General features: G+C 45.7%; 1 protein-coding gene across 10 annotated transcripts in view; it reads right to left on the minus strand.

The window, feature by feature from the left end:
* Positions 1–21,229, minus strand: part of LOC119124264 (pleckstrin homology domain-containing family A member 7-like) — a 38,714-nt gene that overhangs the window by 1,666 nt on the left and 15,819 nt on the right. For 4 of the 10 annotated variants that reach the window (XM_037254002.1, XM_037254008.1, XM_037254009.1 and 1 more), the window contains 21 exons: positions 17,177–17,260; positions 15,622–15,739; positions 12,201–12,308; positions 12,029–12,101; positions 11,043–11,143; positions 7,617–7,798; positions 6,692–7,198; positions 6,054–6,600; positions 5,896–5,979; positions 5,354–5,530; positions 4,647–4,700; positions 3,618–3,671; positions 3,024–3,104; positions 2,812–2,961; positions 2,609–2,710; positions 2,434–2,545; positions 2,229–2,359; positions 1,874–2,071; positions 1,704–1,794; positions 1,532–1,629; positions 1,255–1,449 (listed from right to left, as the gene is read on the minus strand). In XM_037254002.1, the coding sequence (XP_037109897.1) occupies positions 1,255–1,449; positions 1,532–1,629; positions 1,704–1,794; positions 1,874–2,071; positions 2,229–2,359; positions 2,434–2,545; positions 2,609–2,710; positions 2,812–2,961; positions 3,024–3,104; positions 3,618–3,671; positions 4,647–4,700; positions 5,354–5,530; positions 5,896–5,979; positions 6,054–6,600; positions 6,692–7,198; positions 7,617–7,798; positions 11,043–11,143; positions 12,029–12,101; positions 12,201–12,308; positions 15,622–15,739; positions 17,177–17,260 (3,247 nt within the window). The remainder of the gene's footprint in view (positions 1–1,254; positions 1,450–1,531; positions 1,630–1,703; positions 1,795–1,873; positions 2,072–2,228; positions 2,360–2,433; positions 2,546–2,608; positions 2,711–2,811; positions 2,962–3,023; positions 3,105–3,617; positions 3,672–4,646; positions 4,701–5,353; positions 5,531–5,895; positions 5,980–6,053; positions 6,601–6,691; positions 7,199–7,616; positions 7,799–11,042; positions 11,144–12,028; positions 12,102–12,200; positions 12,309–15,621; positions 15,740–17,176; positions 17,261–21,229) is intronic. The other 6 variants (XM_037254007.1, XM_037254005.1, XM_037254004.1 and 3 more) reach the window with 6 other exon arrangements.

Consider the following 21,229-nt stretch of genomic DNA (forward strand, 5'->3'; position numbering starts at 1 on the left):
TTGTTCCTTGTGTTGTTTATTCATTATGACTTCTGATAATATTTTATCTTCAGTGATGTAATTTATATATATATATATATATATATATATATATATATATATATATATATATATATATATATATATATATATATATATATATATATATATATATATATATATATATATATATATATATATAAGGCAGCCTCTCAACATGGATGCTAAAGTAGTGAATTTAACACAATTGAAGACGGGGGTGGCGTTTTTGGCCTGTGTTGACATCTCATGTACTTTTTTTTTTAAACACACAAAAATGCTATAATTTCCGTTTATCCCAGTGGGATAGAGTTAGCTGCGTCGTCTTGAGTCCTTGTTTCCGTTTTTGGTTCCCATCAGTCATTTGCTCCCTTGTTAAAACTATTCTTACATACAATATATATCGTTTGTATTATTGCATTTCTTCAATCACGACCGCATTTCAGCATAGCTTCAAACCAGCTTGGCTGGTAAACAACAGACCGCGAACTCGGTTAAATCCTTTTTTAGAAAAAAGAAAAAAAATGGCATAAAAGTATCGGTACGTTCGTGGAATAAATAAGATAAATAAAATGTAAGGTTCGACGTCCTGGAAGGTGATCAAATATTGATCACTTTGTTGTGATTGTAATGAACTTAATGGACAAAAAGTGCAATTTTTAAGCATGATGTCATCGTTAGCGTTATTAGCATCACTCGGTAAAAATAAAAAATTTGCTCAACTGAAGTGCCGTATTATAGAAAACCTATGAGATTTTCAAAGATAAAACAAAAGTGATGGCTAAAATAGTAAAACATTTGGGACCAAGGCAAAATCGGATGGTGTGAAACAAGGCACTTAGATTTTGATGAAAAGAACAAGGTGTGGGAAACCATCTTTAGCCACCAACATTCCCTGTCCAACCTGAAAACATACCAACTATGGCCTCTAGATCGATAGAACGAATCGCTACAAAATATATTCCTGTATACTGTACAGCTATATACTGAAAATATCCCTCAGTAGATAAATAAACGCCTTAGCTTCTCTGTGGTTCACATTCAACGTCCGGTCAACGAGGTCCAACAAGGCTCTCCCATTTCCGTTGTTCTTAAAGCATTAACCAAGCTAGCTGGTAGCTCGTTAGCTCATGCGGCTTAGCGCGTTAGCATCCCTGCTAGGTTACTATGCGGCTGGCTTCTGCGGGAAAGCGCAAGGGTGGAGGCCGTCGCCGCCGACTGGTGGAGGTAACGTACGGAGGCGGGCGGCGGGGCACTCGAGCGCTCGCCCTGGCTGAGGTTGCGCTTGCGCTCGCGCACCAGCGCCCTCTGGTGGCGCTTCATGCGCTCCAGCTGCTCCTCGGCGCTCATTCGGCCGCCGCGTTGGGGAGGAAGCGTGCCGCCCGCGTACTCGGAGGACAGACAGTCCAAGGCACTCTTGGGTCGCTCCTGCTGGGAAACACACAATAGGGAAAAAAAAATGTAATATACAGTTTTGGAAATGATGACGAGTTCAGTAGGCGTGACCCCTCACCCTGTCCACGGCGGTACCGGGGCGTCTCCTCAGCGTGACAAAGGACGACAGGGCATCCGACTTGTTGGCCATCTGCCATGACGCGCCCGACAGACCTGCTAACACGTGATTGAAATAAATAAAGATGACATGACAAAGCTGCTAATAACACAAGCCGAGTGTTACATAATACCTTTATGATCAAGGTGGTGGTTGTCTGCATTTGTGTTTGGGTGAGTAATTGCCAGCAGCTCAGGTTCGCTCAGGTATGAACGCAAGTCAGTCTGCAAGCACGCAAAAATATCAAATATTACAATTTAGGAATGCACTGTGGAATTGTGTGGAAAGTGGATGCGACCGTACCTTACAGTCTCCATTGAGGACATAGGGTGTGCCCTCCCGGTCCCTCTTCCTCTCGTCAGACTGTCGCTTGAGGCCTCGCACCGACGTGTGGCGGATGGCTGCCGACGCCTCCTTGGGCAGCGGCGGCACGGCGGGCGGCGTCTCCTCGTAGTCGTACTGGCGAGGGAGCGGCGGTCGGGGGGGAGCGCCGTCCTCTGCCTTGGGGTAAACCACAATTGTTGACAGCGGATGTTCATGCGTGAGATGACACACCGTTTGTTATGGTCCACATGTCAACATTTTAAATAAGCAATGATGTAAAAGCGCTTTTCATGCCGCTGACCTCTCAGACCCGACTAGGCAACGCTTCACTTACCCACTTTGGCACAAAGTTGTGAGGCAACGTTTGCGAGAAGACGCTCGGGACGGAGCTACGGGGAGGCGGCTGGACGTCGGCGGTGGAAGAAGGCACGCTGGGCTCCGACACGGAAGGCACTAACTTCCTCTCTGCGAGCAATTTCATCAAATGGTTCAATTAAAAAAAAAACAACGGATTTTAGGGGCGAGTCCAGCCAACCAACCCGGGTTTTGCACAGAGTCGATGGTAACTTTGTAGTTGGTTTTGCTGCCGCTCAGTCCCGCCATCACGTCCTCGATCCTCCACAGCTCGCGCTTCATCTCGCCTTTTTCTTGCTGCGTCGGTGCACATGCGCACATGTAAATTCTGTCCCGTCCTGATGCACTACCGGACCTCACCTGAGGGGTGGCGCTGTGGTTCATGCGGGCCTGTAGCGCCGTCCTCAACTGCTCCACTGAATTCTCCAGCCAGCCGTAGTCCTCCCAGGCGTGTGTCATTTCCTGCGGCATATCACAGCAACACAAAAGTTTGTTCTCCACAAAGCACGGTTGGACGAGGTGAGTGGGGAAGACCAAAAATCCCATCAAGCACTTCTTTGTACCGTAGAGAGTCGGGATATCTGGGCCCTTACGGACACCAAGTCCTCTTGCAGGAGTCTCTGCTGGTAGTAGATCTTTTGGGCGTGGGCCGGCTGCTCGTGAAACAGCTCCATCTGCTGGTGGGACACGTCCAGCACGCTCTCCAGCTTGTCCTAAGGGTTGTCATGTGTTATTTACAATCGCACACTTTTATGACTGCTCAACACGCCTTCACCTTATCCTTCTTCAACGAGCTGATCCGCACTTCCAAGTCCTTCAGGATCTTGTCTTGCTCGCACAACCGACTCAGCTTCACCTGCAGGGGGCAGTAAAGAGCTTTTGAGTTGGTACTTTGCCAACCATAGAAAAGCAGCTTTAGGTTGGAGTCTTTCAATTATCTGACGGCTGAATGCAATGCAATGGCCCGCCTTTGCTGTGTTCCGCATCAAATGTAAAAACGGATAATCACCGGGACCGGTATTGAGGTCGTTACACAAAGTGGATGTGTCTAGCTGACACCTTGAATTACTGTCAGGGAGGCAATGCGTCTCATTAATCAAAGTGCGATTATGTCGGTGCAAAGGTTGCTTCACTTTATCAAGCGTGAACATTCATGTAATTATGTTGTGCCGGGAACAAAGTACTCCTCCGTGTCGGAACTTGAACTGGTCACCAGATGAATAATTGATTCTGCATTTTTTTTTAATTTGATCCACGGTGACGCATTTGGATTTTACAAACCTCAAGTTGTTATGAGAATTAAAAGTCGTATAAGGTGAATAAAAAGTTGTACTACAACAATTGAGATTGTAACAATGTGAATACTCACATCCACGTCACTCTCTGCCACCTTGACGGGCTTCAGCGTTTGACTTCCGGCCACCTGCAAAGAAGATCAATCTTCCTTTTCTCACATTTTGGAACTTCGAATGCTGCAGAAACAATGCAGATTGAACACAGACTGCGATGCTGTGATGCAACTTGGCGTGCACGACAACAACAAATACAGTAGAACAGCGGTTGCCATGGAGACCACGATGGACACTTAGAAGCCCTGCACAAGTGGACGCGGCCGCCAAAATCTCAACGACTCAAGTGGGGCGTTCGATTTTCGACTAAATGAGCGGCAGGGTTCTCCTGTGCTAGCATAGCGCGCTAATACCGTGGGGGTGGGGCATTTTTTGATGCCGGCTCAGAAAAATCACTCGCGGAGTATCAAAACATTTACCTTTTACTTGTTTCAGTTACTGTGAAAGAAAATCCTTCACAATGAAAAACATTCAAAACGATCGTGCCACCACCGGCAATTTCTCAATCGGGGTGTTATGATGACACATCAGAAAGGAAGATGGCGCTCCAAGCAACTGGCGTCATTTCCACCACCACGCATGCACTGCCGAGCCGTCTCATGCCCACTTTGCGCCGCCGCCGTGTGTGTATGTGTGCGAGTGTGCGTGACAATGAGTGGGGGTGGGGGGGGACACGTGACGCTGTTCAAGATTCAATTGAACAGTCGCCTCCACATGCACCAGCACGCTGTATATGGAAGTGAATGCGCACACACAGAGCTTACGGTCAATAGAGGCCTGAGAGGCCCAGCAGTGCAGTGCAGTAGCAAACTGTGAACTGCGAGGATCAGGGGCTCTAGAGCTCTGATCTGCGAGTCAAGAAAAGAGCGGCAGTCACATGTTGGCGGCCGGCCGCCTCTGCTTAAAAGACTCGGATTAACGTTATCGCCGTGATTATTTGTGAGTGGGGGAGGGGGGCCTTGCAAGTTAAAAGAGGGCTGGAGAAACGGTGGGCTTCACATGCGTCAGTGTTGTTAAGAAAATCAGCAAGAAAAAAAAAAGGTTCTGACCTTCAGGTCCAGATAATCCAGGTCTTGCTTCAGCTGCTTGTACGTGTCATCCACCTGCAACCAAGTGATATTTTTATTTCACTATTATCGCTATGAGATGATAAATTGTGTGTGAATGCTGAGACGACGTCGTCATGCTAAAGAAAGTCATTGAGGACCAACAGGTTTTATTGCAGTACCACCTTTCACCACTAGATGGAAGACATGTCCCAAATGACTTCAATTATGTTGGGATCCATTAAGCAACTTGACAGCTATGAGAGAAATGCACGTCTCAGCACTCACACACAAATCAAGTGATATTTGCATGGACTACAAAAACAATTCAAAAACAACTCAGCCCATTTATCTGCACAAGCGTCACCACTGCCGCGAGCACAACGCTAATAACACAAACCAATGAAAACATGGTCAGCCCCAGTCCAACCAATGTCACTTCCACAGTCAGCAAAGCAACCAAAGCAAACAGAAGCCAGGGAAAAGCTACATGCCACATGCCAAAAACAAGCAGCACACGGAAGCCGACCAACCAACACGGCACGCTGCTGCCTCTTTGTAAACGTGAGCCTGTCCCAAGATGATTGATGAGGATTTGGAGGTAGAGGCTGCCACTAAACACCTGTAATTTGCTGGTGAGCTAGCAAACATTGGTTTCTCGCATAGGGGCAACCTCTACCAGGGCCTCGCGATGATGGTGGACCGCCCACCTGCGTTTGGCTCAACAGACTGAGGTGGTTTAACGGAGGACTGGGGACGGCGGTGAGGAAGGGGTCGGCGGTCGACAGGCCGTGGTGCTGCAGCTGCTCCAGCGTGCGCTGGCGGGCGGCCGCCATCTTGGCCTGATGGCGGCGCAGCTGAATGAGGAGCAGGGTGAGCTCATCGGGCTGTCCGTCGTCGTCATTTTCACCACACACACACCAGAGTGTTATATGTCTTGTCAGGCTTTACAGATTGAGTTTAATCTGCAACATTTTTTTTTTTTTTTAAACCGTAAAGTCCTTTGAGTTGCACATGTTGTATGATATAAGGTGCTATACAAATAAATTGGATTACAAGGATGAAAACCTTCAATTGAAACCCAAGCCTCAAACCCTTGAAGCCATAACCTAGCCTCAAATCCGACTTTAGCTGAAAGTTAGAGGATTAGTATTACGTGACAGTTAATAACACAAGAGTCACGGAAAATTCATCTCCACCATTGTTGCATAGATCATTTTTCAAAAGGATATTTTACTTGAGTCAGACTTACCGTTTTTCCGTGGAGGCTGGGCGCACTGACCGTGTGTGTGATATAGTTGGATGGAGGCAAAGAGCGCCTCTCCATGGTGGACACCTACAGCACACAAAGTCTATCGTGATGCAACCAGGCTTTAAAACACAAATTTAGGAGGAGGAGGTTTTTTTTACCTTGAAGACTTGAGACTTGGTCCTGCGAGGTGAAATGGCAAACATTGTATCCATTGCCGACGCGTCGGTCGAGGGTCTCACTGTCACGCGGTCGATCGGCGTGTGCGGGGGGCGGGCGGGCGACAAGGTCCTGCTGCTACCCGGCGGAGGCCCCGGAGGCGGGATGTCGGCGGGCGAAGGCGGTACGGACACGCATCGTGGCGGCCCGTTGTGCTTGGCGGCTGGAGGAAGGGCGGACGGCGGGCGGGGCCCGAAAGGATAGTCCGGGGCCGGCGTGTAGATGGGGGCCGTGGGGCTGCCGTGGCGGTACTGCTGGCGCTGCTGCCACTCGTACAGCTGCAGGATGGTGTTGGAACCCGGGCCGGCCAGATCGGGGGTGAGGCGGAAGTGGCTCATGCGGTCCTGTGCGTATTTGTACTCGCTGGGACGTGCCGTTGGGGGGCTATTGCGGGGGGTCTTTGGCAGGGTCTGGTATGCTTCCAGGGTGCCGAACTTGGGCTGGGTGGGCGGCGTTCGGCGGGGGAGGGTGTTGTCTCGGGATGGAGGACTGTTACAAAATACACACAAGTGTCACGACTTTGACTCGACATTCTTTACATTGTAGCGGATTGGCTGCATATGTTGACAAATTCGCCTACCCTTTCTGCACCTTGACCCACTGCTCTACTTGTTCCAGAGTATTCCGTCTCCTCGTTTCCTGGGGGGCTTCCGGCGCCCTCTGGTACGTCTCTGGCGCCCTCTGGTACGTCCCCGCCGCGATCCCGTTAGGCTCCAAGATGGGGCTGTGCACCTCCACCAGACCGTTCCTGGCGCTGACGCCCGGGGGCAGCGTGGAGGCGGACCGCGAGGGCGCACGAGACGGCACCCTGGAGACGGGCGCCGACGTGGACACGTGGTCCGACGCCAGGAAACCGGTGGCCGTGAGGTTGGCGGGGAGGGAGGCATGGGTGTCCATCTCCATGGTAACGGGAGAGTCTTTGTGGAAGCTGCAGCGGTCGTCCATGTCGTGATGTATGGGCTCCAGAAGGACCTCGTGGACGGTGTGTCTCTGGGGTTCTGGAGCCTTGTGGTTGTTGACGTGGTTGTTGGTGTGCGTGACGGTCTGATGCTGCATCATCTGGAAGTGAGTCGACTGCTCAGATGCTCTGTGGAGAGTCAAGAGCCAAAATTGAAAACCCAACCCTGACTTGAAAACCTAACTTGAAGCATGACAAAAAAAAAACAGTCCATGACTTAACCCCCAGGTCCAAATGCAGCATCTGAATGCTTCACTGAGGATTTTTAAGATGCCCACAGTTCCCAACTGCGTGTGAGGAGAGCTGATGTTGTTTGCATGAGTTGTCGGAAAGCTGCCAAGTCAACTTTGAATTTAATTTGGCCTGACCTGACTGTTTGGGAACTCACTTAACGGGCAATTTAAAGCTCCACTGCTTTTGTTCAGAAGGGACTTGGGAGGGTCAAGTGACGGTCAGGTCAGCCACAGAGGATAAACTGGAGTATGGCTGGACCCAAAAGTCAAACCAAGTTCAAGAATGAATGAATGAATAAATACGTTTTCCTGACCTGCCGCCTGTGTTGACGGGGCCTCTCATATTGGCGGCTTGGTTCATGGCCCTCAGCCAGGCGTTCATGTCCTCTTGCGTGTCGGCGCTGAAGAAGTACGTCCGCATGCCCGTGTGCTCCGCCTGAGAGCCAATCACAGAGCTGCGTTTGTAAACGTGCGAGAGCCCGCTCGGGTGGACGGCCTGCGGGGGGGGACAGAGAGCACAGCAAAGGTTTTCACCAAATCCGAGCAACCTGAGGGCAGACAAGGCTAAGTACACTGAGAAACGAGGACAAAGACAACGGCGGCAGCCAGTCACGACTAACAAAGACAGCTTTTGAGCAATGAGAGGGAAGGAACAAAACAAACAAAAGCCCAAATGTTTGCGTATATCCGTTTGTGATTATTTTGCATAATTATTCCAACAGGTGTCCATCCCGACAGCAATGTGAAGACAAAACACAACACAAATACATCACTAGCACAAAAGTATTGAGACGTGGACCATGATATCAATTATTGTCATTTTTTTCCTTGCTCAATGGCACTGAATGCGCATCTCTGAAGAGCACCTAAGGGAGTTCATCAGAGTGCTTTTAGTGTCCGCGTGGGTGGCTACGCGCTAGCGTAATATCTGCAGGAAAGTAAGAGGTGGCTATTTGTTTTCTTGTCCATGAAATGTGGCTATTGTGGGAGAAGAGGGGTGTTATTTGCTTTCACTAAAAATGCAGGATATTCATCTTTCCTGGTAGTTGGTTGAGCTTTATGAGGCCAGAGATGTACGGACACAGAAACAAGCATTCACACCCACGGGAGAGCAAACTGGGTTCATGTTCAGGCCAGACTGAATACTTTCTACAAACTTTATACCTGGCTAGTGCTAGCTGCCTTCAAACATAAGCGCAGTTCCCCTATCTTAGCGAGCATATAAACTAAGCGCTCGAACGCCCCCAACTGGACATGAAGAGTAATAACAGGCAAGATGCTCTTAAGTGCCCCAAACGTCTGTTGCTAATGCTAACCAGCTAATCTGGCTAATTGAGCCACGTCACGAGTAAACACTTAAAATATCCGATTTTTTCTTTTCAATTTTTAGACCCCCTCCCAAAAAAAGTCATCCATCAAGTCAATCCCTAGTCTTAAAAAGCAGTTAGGTTTTTATATGTAAAATTCACAAAATCATTGGATGATGTCACAGTCTTTAAGCGGCTAATCGCGCTCCCGCCTGGTTTCCTTTCACTCGCCTTGCTTTACTTTCCATTCATCGCTTCCTTCCTGTCCTTTTTCCACGCACATATCAGTCTCGCGTGTCGTCGGAGCTATTTAAAGGCAGCATTGTGCTCGTAAAGATAAGCCTGAGCGCCGCACAGCTCCTCCTGATAAACATGCATTCTCCCAAACTGAGGATTGATTTTAGAGTGGGAAAAAAAAAAAAAGTATCCAAATGGAGACAAGAATAGCCTTTGGGTGTCTCCCTTTTAAGTCTGCTGCTTTAATGGAAGAATACACACTCAGTGCTCTCCATTTGTAAAGATGCATTAATCGTGTAATGAGGAATATAAACCTTTCAAAGACACATCTTTTTTTTTCCCTTTCTTTCTTCTCAGAGCCATTATTCAGTGGCCGCTAACCACTCGTCCACGGCCCCTGAAATTTCGCACCATGATCCAGTTCCTGGCCTAAATAACGTTGGGGACCACATCATCGGCGGACTGCATGCAGAAAAAGTTAGTCTCGACTTGAACAAGAAACCCACAAATGTAAAAATACGAAGAGAAAAAGCAAAAAGAGCAAATTGACACGACAACAAGTTGCTCACCATCATGCAGAGACAGATGACAATGTGCAATGTACAGTTTAATCCCACATCCAGTAAAGGGGGAGCGAGTAAGTACCTATTTTACGCGAGGACTGTCAATGGCGACACACTCGCAGGGGTGTGTCCCGGTCGGCCAGCCAACAAACGGAAAGAGAGGTGGAGGGTGGAGGTTTAAATTTTCACAATCATCATACACCAATTGATCAGCCCTCACCTACAGACTTGTTGCTACTGGCACTGAAATTTTTTGTCATGTATTTCTTTAATTAATTAAGGAAAATAGGATTAAAGTTACTCATCAAGACAAGTTGACAGTTTTATGTTCACCTTTTCTCTATTATCACCTAGTTAATTACAAATGACAAGATGAAATATTAATGACACCATAATAAGTTCTTCAATTGAGCTTGGCTGTTTGGGATGCCTCTAATGACGGCTGTGCATGTTTTCCCTTCAGCGCCACGTCCAAAAATAAGTTTTATCTATAGCCGGAGGCGCAGAATCCCCAAACGTGATCCAGCGTGGCCGCAAGCAGCTCCCACGACGGCATGCCGACAATAAACACAACGCCAATAATTAAAATAGGACTTGGACATTCATTCGTAGTGGCATCAGCAAAGTCTTTTGTCATTTTTTGGTCAAACAGCAGTATGCAAAGCCACAAGATTATTCTAATCCGGAATGTTTTCCCCCCCCATTATAGAATGCGAGCGAGTGCATAATGTGCTTGCATCCCCGCTAAGTCCAGTAGCGGAGTTGTGCCAAAGGGAAATCCACTCCACAGCAGCGTCAATATTAAAACCTCCTTTGACAGCCGGAACAAATTTGACTACAGCAGGTGCTCTTTGCCAAATCACGCCGGAAGGCTTGTTCGCTTACTACGTTACAACGTCCTGTGTATTTACGATGGAATCTGCTTGCTATTGCTATCCAATAAACTTGATTTAAAAGTATGACGTCTATTCTCGTTAATGGTAGTTAAAGAGTTAAAATCTGTCTTCATTTTTGCCTTCTTAAATTAGATGTTACTTTTTCATGAGTCCCTTCAACGTGACTCTACTTGTTGATTGCCCTTTTTTTTTTAAAGTCTGGATATTACTGCTGTGAGAATCTAATTTTCCTCACGGGGCTGAATAAAGTATTTATCTATCCACCAGATGAAACGTCTGCTCTTGATGACTCATGAGCTCATTTAGCAAAACAACAAACACCGGCGATAAACAGATAAGTGATCATACTGCCGACAGTGCCAGATGTGTTCATCTCCTCTTTTAGCAATCACTGGTACCCGTCTGTGACAATCAGAAATTATGCCAACCTTATGTCAGACTTAAGGTTTTGACTCTTCTCCATCATCAGTATTTTTATTTTTATTATTTTTTTAATATGTCATACTTAAGGTTTCGACTCTTCATCATCAGTATTTTTATTCTTTATTATTATTTATATTATTTATTAATATTTACTATAATTTATTATTATTTACTTTTTTTTTTTTTATTAAAGCCAGATCTCAACCGTATTTATTACGCGGGATGCATTCCGAATTCATCGTTAATTAGTACATTACAATCGCTCGGTTTCTGCATAAGTTAACGAAGCTAAAGCGAGGAAGAGGCCAACGTACCTTGAAGGCATACTTGCGGCTGATGTGGTCCTCAGGTCCCACGGGTGAAATGACATAGCTGGGAAGCGGAATGCTGCCCAGGACCGCCTCCTCTCTGCTGTCTGTGTGTGTGTGGGGAGGGAGGGAGGGAGATGATAAAATTATGTATCATTGGCTAATTATTAGGACAAAAGCAGAATTAACCTCAAGCGGCGCTGAGAGAAGGAAAAAAGATGTTAAAAAAAGACCCTGACACGTTGTTATTTCCTAGAGAAATTGTGTTCCACCTTTGAGGTTAATTAATTAAACTGAGCCAATGATTTAACAGCAAAGTGAAAATCAACAATTCCCAAATAAGCCAGCATCTTAATGACTTTCTATAAATAACACAGTATTTGTTTCTGCTGTGCATGTGAGAGAGAGAAAGTACTGAACAATTATTACATCATAAAATGTACAGTACAAAGATGCAGAAGAACCTGTGCCCGCGTCTGACGGCCCGGGTGCTGATAAAGCCGGACAAAAAGGGGTGGTAATTGTTTAAAAATAATACAAGGACCTTTGGAGGAGACATTCCCGAAATGTCAGACAACACTGCACTCTCACACTTGCATGATGGGCCGGACTGGAGTCAAACGGCTTAAAATGTTCTTGAAGCTCTTAAGCAAAATTGAATGGCGAGGCGGCTTTTCATCATGTCGAGTGCAGAAAAGAAAACATCTTTGAAGTCATGAGAGAGAAAAGGGCGAGGGGGGGGGGGGGGGGAAGGAGATGAAGAATTGATTTCCTGGCTTGAGGCGAGGAGGCGTTTCTGAAAGTGTTTTGATTGACGTGATGAAGATAAAATGACACAGAAAAGTCACGAAGAGCAGACGGAAGGGGATGTCGGTGTAATTCTTCATCTTAGCGAGACATTTCAGACAGTTCGTTAGGCTTTCCGATACTTTTTTGCTGTCGCCGATGCAACAACCGCGAGCATTCAACCAAAGGATTAATGAAGATTTTACCTTTGTAGTAGAAGAGGCAGAATTCAGACAAGACGAACCACTTCCTCTTCCAAAGGCGCATCCCGGAACTGTCCTGGAAAAGGAAGAAAAAAAAAAGGATTAGCCGAGTCGAGCAGTTGAGACATATCGCTTGTCCTTGTTCAATGGGTTTTTTGGAGTCGTGAACACAGACCTGTTTATACAACCATCCTCGGACCACAACAGGTACATTGGGGTTCCTCTTGATGGCATGATCTCGCTTGCCGAAACTGTGCACCCTGGCGCCGACGGAGCGAGAACCCTGAATGAAAACGTCAAGTTCGGTCAATGGCATTGAATGGATCAGTTTGCACCTAGTCAATGTTTCATGTCTTATCATTTGGGCTTTGCTTGTTGTGGCTACTAAGAAAAAAAATGAATTCATGTTTGGATGTAGTTCGTCCAGTCTTGTCCTATCCATGTTATTGCATGCATTAGTGTTCTCTTGGGTCAATTACGCTAAGGCAAGTGAAGCTAGGATATTTTAGTAGTAGTAAACAAATTGACAAATTTGTAAAATGACATTGTGCATAGGACAGGATAGAATTGATCATGCCAATTTACTGGCATTTTAGTCCCTGCGGTTGAATTTAACATGATGATAGTCAGCGCATTGGTGTCAACAATCAAAGAGCAAGTAACCCTAAATACTGTCTGCAGGTTTATTGGTCGGGTCACATTGACTCGGAATAAGAAAAATACATACAAGCTGCAGCAATGTGCTTAGGATAAGATGGACTGAATTCTATTAGAAAATATAATATAATCAAATTGAAGTAACCTAAATACTGCGCAAGTTTATTGGCCGGGTCAAATTGACCCGTAAGAAGAAAAATACATGCAAGCTGCAGCAATGTGTTTAGGATGAACTGGACTGAAATGAATTAGATAATACAATATAATCAAATTGACACAAATAAACACATTTGGCAACAGACTACAGTCCCAGCAGCACTTTGTCTTCCAGCGTGGACCTTCGCCCACACGTCAGCGTGATCTTTTTCAGGAAGGCCGACTTGTTCTGGTTACATAAGCGCAGCTCCACATGCATTAGACCACCGGCGACCGAAAAACTCAATAGGCTATTAGTGAGTGGGAGGTTTCAAGAGCTTTCATGTGACCTGCAAGGCTACACTACGACAAGAGAAAGATTCAGAAAACTGAAAGCATCACCTCAAATATGTGTCAAGTCGTACCATTCGGGGAGATGACGCAAACATTTTCCGTTCGAGCACATCTTGAAGTCGGACCCTCAATTCAGTGAGGGTGAAAGGAGCAACACGCTATCATATTTTTTGACATTTTCATATCATACACTGCCGAGAACAGAATTCATCGGAATCCCCATCAGTTCAGCTTACAAATCAATTCAGCAAATCACAAACTGTTTGATCATCGTGTGCTTGTACCAGGAATAACCGGCCTTATCCGCTGTGTACACATTCATCAAATCTCATTACACAATCTTCTGGTCGGATATATCAGCAGAAAGCAAGCTTCGGGCACTGTCCGTACACACACAAACAAGCGTGCACGGGACACACACTTATTACGACTGTATGATTGAGTGAGACGCTACGCGAGGTTTGCACAGCAACAAGTTGCTCATTTGGAGGCGATTGGTTGTCCAAGCATGATGCAAAGTCACACACAGACACACACATTGAGAGAATGCTAAGCATGTTTCATACATCCTTGCTGTCTGTTTTTAGCTAGGGGCTAATGTGCTAACATGCTAACAGGTCAGAAAACAGTGATTCTCTTGGAGTCTTTTTTAGCTGGAGGCTAATGTTCTAACATGTTAACAGGTCAGAAGACTGAGTGATTTCCTTGGGACTCAAAAAGTTAAGACTAAAAAGTTTTAAGAGCGAAAAATTGAGGTTGCTATTCGTTAGCATTTTTAGCACTCTCTTCAGCGAGCCTTTCAAGCGTCAAAATTCTTTGCGAGAACCTTTTGAAACATGGCGACTCGGAAGTAAACTTGCCCTGAGCTGTTCATCAAAAATTAAAAAAAAAACTTCCCCTGCTTCAATCGGGGAGGACAGGCCGGCTCAGGTATGTTTTTCAAGTCCGTTTTATGTGGCAAAGGCAACCCACGCTGCAAACTTTGAAGCCTCAACTGTCTAGTCTGACATCAAAAACAAATATGAAGACGTTGATGTGCAAAAAAAATTTTGCTGGGCGGGATGCAGAGGAAAAACAGCTTATTTACATCTGCTTACCCATTCATAACAAATACTACATTTATGCTTTTTCAAAGAAGGCAGTGAAGAGGGAGACAGAAATGAAGTCGATGACTAATTCATCTCTGACCCATCATTTTAAAATAGCAAATATCAAAGTGCATTATTGACAGTGACTTCTTCCCAACCTGTACCTCATGGTGTCAACTCAATTTGTTGGCAAAATGCTGTCTAATCATCCCTTGTGATGTCTTCAAAGTGGATGATTTTTTTTTTTTAATCCTTACAAAAAAAAGAAGCCGAGACGAAATAGGCCGCAGCAGGAATTCCTAAATGGCTCTTTCTAGCTTTGAAGCTTCTTACTCGAGAACATCACCAAATCTGAACGAGGGGGGGCGATGGAAATGAGAGCTCAAGGGAGGACAATTGTGACACACGACTCGAGGTGGAATGTGCGACGACGCGCTTCCTCTGATGTTTTTTGTCAGAGGTGGAATGAATGAGATTCATTTTGCAATGGCAATGCGCCACACCGGGGGGGTCGGGGGGGGATATCTTTCCTCGGAAACTCTTGTCACAATGAAGCAGCTACATTTCCCTTGATGTTTCATGGCAGGGCTGATGAGCCAGAGCACTTGGGGAGGGAGGGGAGGGGGCAAACAGAGGGCACGGTTATGGTGGCGGGGCATTTTGATGAATGCCCCGTCATTGAGCCATCTCACCCCCGTGGCACATTTTCAATCTTACAGCTGAAGCACCTGTTGAGCGGTCATGCAATGTAAAGAGCAGCAGAAAGAGACAAGAGCAACTGGGCAAATAGAAAACAAGTCGAAATATTGAGCTAGGGGTGGAATAAGTAGATGTAAGCGAGGGATAGCAAAGGCTGCTGCAAAGAAGTCTAGATGAGGAAAAAAAAGTGAGGCCAAGACAATGAACAAAACAGCGTGACAACCAAACGTTGAATAGAAAGGCTTGTCAGATCGACAAGAAAAGTTAGCTTTGATTTCTACAACTCAAATGACGCGGAAAGCCTTGCAGCGTTTTTACTCTTTTTTTTTTTTCTTTCTTTTCTTTTTAATCACGTTGGCAACAGCTGTGATGGCTGCGAGGCCAAACAGACAAAAGAGCCAAAAAAATAGAAGACAATAGTGTGTGTGTGTGTGTGCGCGCGTGCAAATCGCATCCACTCGGCTCACACACAAAAACAAACAAAGCAGTTATTAGAATCGTTTTGGATTCGACCCAAATGATTCTTTTTCTTTTTTAACATCTCACCCCAATAGCACCGATAAAAAAATGGTGGCCAACCAACCTACAGCATTTAAACTGCCCATCCCTGGCTTAGTCTTCAAGCCAAGTACGTCGGGGCTGGATTAATTGTGTGTCACTGACCTTGCCGTTGGGGGCGGCGTCCGCGGCAGAAGAGGTGGTGATGGTGGAGACCTCGCTGATGGTGGTATTGGAGAGCTGCTCGACGCCAGGGTGGGACATGACGCGAGGACCCGGCAGCCTGCAAAGTGCAGAGAACATTTTTGACACTTCTCCAAACTGGCATCGTCACAGATAGAAAATTCAACCTGAGTAGAATTTGAATATCTACGGGAAGGGAATGAGGCAAGCGCTTTGAAGTTACCAGCGATGGAGACGAGAGCGAAACTCCCGCTGGGATGGCGCTTATTGAAAACCGTTCGTGCTGCTTGGGAATTTTAAGCGCTTCTCCTCACTGACAAAAATGCGTTTCTCAATGAAATGTCAAAAACTAGCTAGGTCACATGACTCCCATTCAAAAGCAACAGAGGTCTGGCTATATTTCAAAACAAGAATATAAATTTGATGTTTACGATGTGTCGTTCCATCTCTGCCTCGCTCGGTTGTCCCTCCTCACCCCCCCTTCCCCTCTTGTGCTTCATTAAACATGTCTGTCCTCCTCTTGTGCTCGTGTGTGTGCTCGTGTGTTTGTGAGACGAGCCAGCAGGTTACATTGTTCCCGCGCTGAGTCTGCTGATGGATCGGTCTTATTAGCGGCGGCGGCGTGGGCGTCAAGCAGGCCCGTCGTCCGAGCCGCTCTGATCGAGATGTGATGGCGAAAGCGGTGCCATTTTCTGTGTGCGCGTACGAGCGCCACTTGAGAATGCCCGCTTTCTACTTTCTATCATATTCAAATATATGATATTTTTGTTTCACGTCAACTCTGACAGCTCACGTTGAGTGGAAACTGCAAGTGAAGGCTTGGCCCGGGTGTGTGCGTCGGCCGGCTGGTGTCAGAGAGGTTATCGCAAAAGAGTGGAGTGGCTCAAGTATCAGGACTTTATATAAGTGTGGAGAGCACCTTATCATGGTCTCTTATTTTGGAAACGCCGGAGAGTCCTTTTCAAACAATTGAACACAAAATTTAATGTCAAATAGAGGTGACAGAAGATCCCTAGTCATTGCGCAATGCTAAGCTATGCTAATTTGTTGATCATGCTAACAGTTTACTAATATTACCTCGGAGAGCCTTATCTCGCTCTCTGTGACCAAACTATTCAACACCAACCTTAAGGTGCATTTTATATAATATTACATCATAATGTCTATAATAAGTCAATTATATTATAATAATGATATCATATTAATAATTCATATAATAAGGAAATACGAAAAAGTCAATCGTTCCTCTATTCATAACCAAAACGGGTTTCCATAGAGCTACAAAGCGCTTTTAACAGCTTTCTGATTGCAAGTACTGTAATGAGAGCACTCCAGCAACGGAACTGCTCGTCCTTGACCCACCAACATTTCCTAGTTTGCCTCTTTATTTAGAGAAAAATAACATGTGGAGAAATGAAAGCGACACTGCCAGACAAAAAAAAAAACTCCAGCGCAGACATTCTGGAAAAATTATGCAAAATGTAGTTAAAAGAGCTGTCTGACTCAGCATAAAAAGAAGCAACAAAGCATCACTCACTGTTCTTGAGGGAGAAAATCAATGTTCTCTGAAGAAACTTGCCCGGTCACGGGATGACGAAAGGTAGTGCTCCTCTGGTTATGACTAAAACCAAAGAAAAAATAACAAGAGGGAGAGGTTAGCAAAGTTCGCTCGTAGCCTCAACGGGATGACAAGCCAAACAGTCTGAGCACAAATGGGATGATAAAAGGCCCACCCACACCCCACTGCCCTCGACAGTGTATAGCCTATGTGGACTCAGCACAAAATACTGGCTCGAGCAGGACTGGGCCTCCACGGTATTCAAAGAGAGATAAACAAAATGGCCGACCACTATTGCCGCTAGTTAATACATCAAAGTAATCCAAAGAAAACTTGGTGATACCAAAATAAATAAAAAATAATAAGGCAATGCTGTGACATCATCCTCACAAAGGCATTTATTGACTTTCAAGTTACAACTTCTGAGTTGTAGCGTTAATTTTTAGCGTTAGCCAGTGCTAATTTAGCTAGGTGCTTTAGAATTGGCTCCAAACAAGTATTAAAGTGATGAAGGAGTACAAAAAACAAGTCGTAAAGACTTTTGAGACTTCCTGTCTCTCCAGTTTTCTTGAAACGTCTTATGATAGACATCCAGACTAGGTTTTGTGTAACAAACTGGGTTTAAGGGGCCGGCCGCTCTTCTGAAGCAATCCCCCTCTTTCTAAGAATCCCCGCCACCGAGGAGCCGCCATGTCGTTGGCGTCATCTCACCCTCGCGTTTGACCTTCCATCCAAATGTGAGTGGCATTTACCAAAGTCAGGAGGTAAATGCTGAGGGGGTTACATAAACACTTGGGGGCCGACTTTTGTGTGACACAAAATAGCCATCTTGCTAACCCCCCCCCCATCCCATGTCATGCAAACACACATGCACAACACATGATCTGGCCTTGCAATGCTGCACCTGTTGTCGCACACAATTTCACAAGAACATCCATCACTTGACAGTTGCGACTGTGACTGGTACCTCAATTGGAGGGCTCTAAAGAGCTACACGTTTCTAATCTACATCCTATGACTGAATATCTTTGGCCATTGGGGATGGCCCTCAATGAGATATCGATGTTGTCCTTCCTTTAGACAGAAACCCGGATGTGCGGCAGACATTGTCGTTTCAAGTTATCTGGTAGTGGGTGTTCTCCGAGTCAAAGGCCCGCTCTATTTAAAGGTTTTTCCACACGAAATGCGTTTGAAGTGCAGCGAGGCGGAGCGGCGTGGCGAGAGACAAGGTCATTCCCATTCCGCCACCTTGTGTGTGTGTATGTGTGTTGGTTGGTTTAGAACAAGTACAGTAGGTAGAATAATGAACCCTATAAAGTTGACAGATCTGAAAATATTTCCGTGTGCACGTTCAGCCATCCACAGTTCATAATTAGAAGACATATCTTCTTGATGTACGAACATCCGTCCAGACACACACTTGCCATGCCGCTGCTAAATAAATCCCGACAGGAAGCAGGCATGTTGTTTACCTTTTGTCCGCGTGGTTACTTTAAGGGCTTCACTACTTCTCTATTCCTCCGTGCGTGAAAATGTGCCGACTCTCCGCCGGCATGCTCAGAACTAGAGGCAATGTTGTATGCAAATACACACACACACACACACACCCACACACTACATTGAGTCAATGTGCTGAATTCCAAGCCGGCTTGAGCTGTCATTGAATTCCAGCGAGCATACGGTGCTGACACATTTGGTTCGTTGCTGACATCTTCTCTTGATCGGGTTTCACATGAGAAAAGCGGTGAGAAGCTTTTTAGGATACATCAAATATTTGATTAGGGGGTTTATGATATATAAAATACAGCCTTAACGCTCCATGATTGCAGTTTTAAGTTTGCACCGTTAAAATAACAAAGCATACAAAAAGCCGATAATAAAACACTCCGGTGTCTCATTTTGAAATGGATGCTTGTCAAACTGTGGAGTGCTTCTAATTATTAATGATGAGAAAAACCTTCAAGTGAGCAGCACTTAGATTTCAAATTTTCTTATTCTCCTAATCAACTCGAGAAAACTGAAAGAAATTAGTCGCCGGAAGTTCAGAAAGGCAACACACTGATGATTACAGTGCTGAACAGGTGAGTCAAAAGCACGGGCAGAGCTAACGGGGGGGACGGCAGGGGCACTCCCCTCCCTCTTCCCTATAGGGCACATATGAATTTTGACAGCATTTTTTGAAGATTCAAAGTTTGTAAAATTGGACCCTCAGATATCCTTGTACCTTCCACGACCACCCCCAAGGAAAAAAAATCTTATGTAAGCTCACAGAAATCGAAAGTATTAAAGCGCATCGTGATGCTTGCAGCTAGTCTCATAAATTTGCTAAGCACTGCCTATTAAGATTCACTGCTTGCATATTGCTGTCATGGCACCATCGCTTCCCGTCTGTGGCGACTCAACAACGTATGCGTCAACTTGCCAACAAATGAGGGGAAACACCCAGACAGGCGTTAAAGCTCGTCTCACGCCGTAAACACTTCACCCGCTCCGTCGCTCTGCTTGATGCCAAATGACAAATGGTGGAGGAAAAAGAAGCCCCGTGAGATAAATATGCAGATGTGGAAGCTGCGAGACACTCCGAATATGCGATAATACGTCCACAGCAGTTTCAAATGAAGCCGTTCTTTGAATATAAGAAATGAGTGTTAATTAGCGGCTGGAACATGGGTTTTATGCTGAGCGAGATGGATGATGCAAAGTGAAAGGAGAGGCAGAGGATTACGTTCTTAATTCTAATTCATTCATGTAAATGGGGCATTAGCGACCGCTAACACTTAATCCCATTGGCGGCAGTGCTGGTGGAATAACAAATGAAGACAAATACAATAATTACTAAAGGCCGGTCTGTCATCTGGAGGTCGTGGTAGATACGGGCGCTTAACCATTTTTGACATTTTAACCAAATTTCTAAACATATAATCAAACATTTGATGGGAAGATTTCGGAAAACGGCTCAAATTGGTTCCAACAAATTAAGATTCTTCCAAGATAGTCTTAATACAGGTTTACCGAGGAACCAATAAGTGGCGCCGAAGTTTGTTTCAGAAGCTATTGCTAAGAATCAATAATGTTCCTGCCCTGGGGTGCTATTTTATTGCTCCTTTCAAATCTTTTAATACCACTCTGCTTGGTGTCGTCTCCTCTGCTCTTTCTTTTTGCAGCCCTTGTCACCTTGGGTTAACGCTGTAAAGTGCCACTTAATTGTCGCGCCGCTGAGAAGCGCCGTGACAATTCTTCAGCGCTGATGAGCCTTCTTGATTGTCTCCGCATTTGCGTCTTGTTTTGGGAGCGCGAGGGGAGGTGGGCGGGTCGGGCGGTCCGTATCGCCGAGGCTCCATCGGAAAACAGCAGCCTGAGCCGCGACTACTTTGCATTATGATGCCGTAAGACAGAGGAAAAGTAGCCCTCAACGCCCGCCCGCCCGCCCACTTACCCAACCAGGCCCCTGAGAGGTTTCAGGACATCTTGTTGCCATGGTAACTTCTAGATGAGACCATCTATAGCTTTAAATAAGCCCCCCCTACTTTCATGTCCAGCGCTGGGATGAGATTAGAGTACTTCCAGCAACGCCTCATCAAAATATTGTGCGTGCGTGTTTATTTGCGTGTCTGTGTCGAGCTGTTAGGAAGGGAAACGAGGCAGTCGGCATGGCGACTGACAGCCTGGCATGCTAATAGACGACACGTCGACAGCGCATTCACATTCAAAAAACATTTCGCAGTGTCCTGAAAGGTCCTCACAGGACAGAATTTGTGTGTGTGTGTATAAGATTTGAATCAAAGCCAAAGTTTACATAGCGGGGGAAAAAAATGGCAAATATCAGGCATGTCTCAAGGACATAGAAAAATTAAATTGGAATGATTAAAAATTAAATTTGAATGATTGAAAATTGCTCTTAAAGATCAGGAGATGGGTGACTCATGCTGGACGATGTCACTGGTTTTAGCCATCCTCAAATTTTTCAAATTCCCTTTTTTCATAGCGAATCTCAAAATTGCCAAAGACATGTACCGTATTTTCCGCCCTAAA

The sequence above is a fragment of the Syngnathus acus genome, chromosome 6 (genome assembly GCF_901709675.1).
Source record: "Syngnathus acus chromosome 6, fSynAcu1.2, whole genome shotgun sequence".
Taxonomy (NCBI): Eukaryota; Metazoa; Chordata; class Actinopteri; order Syngnathiformes; family Syngnathidae; genus Syngnathus; species Syngnathus acus.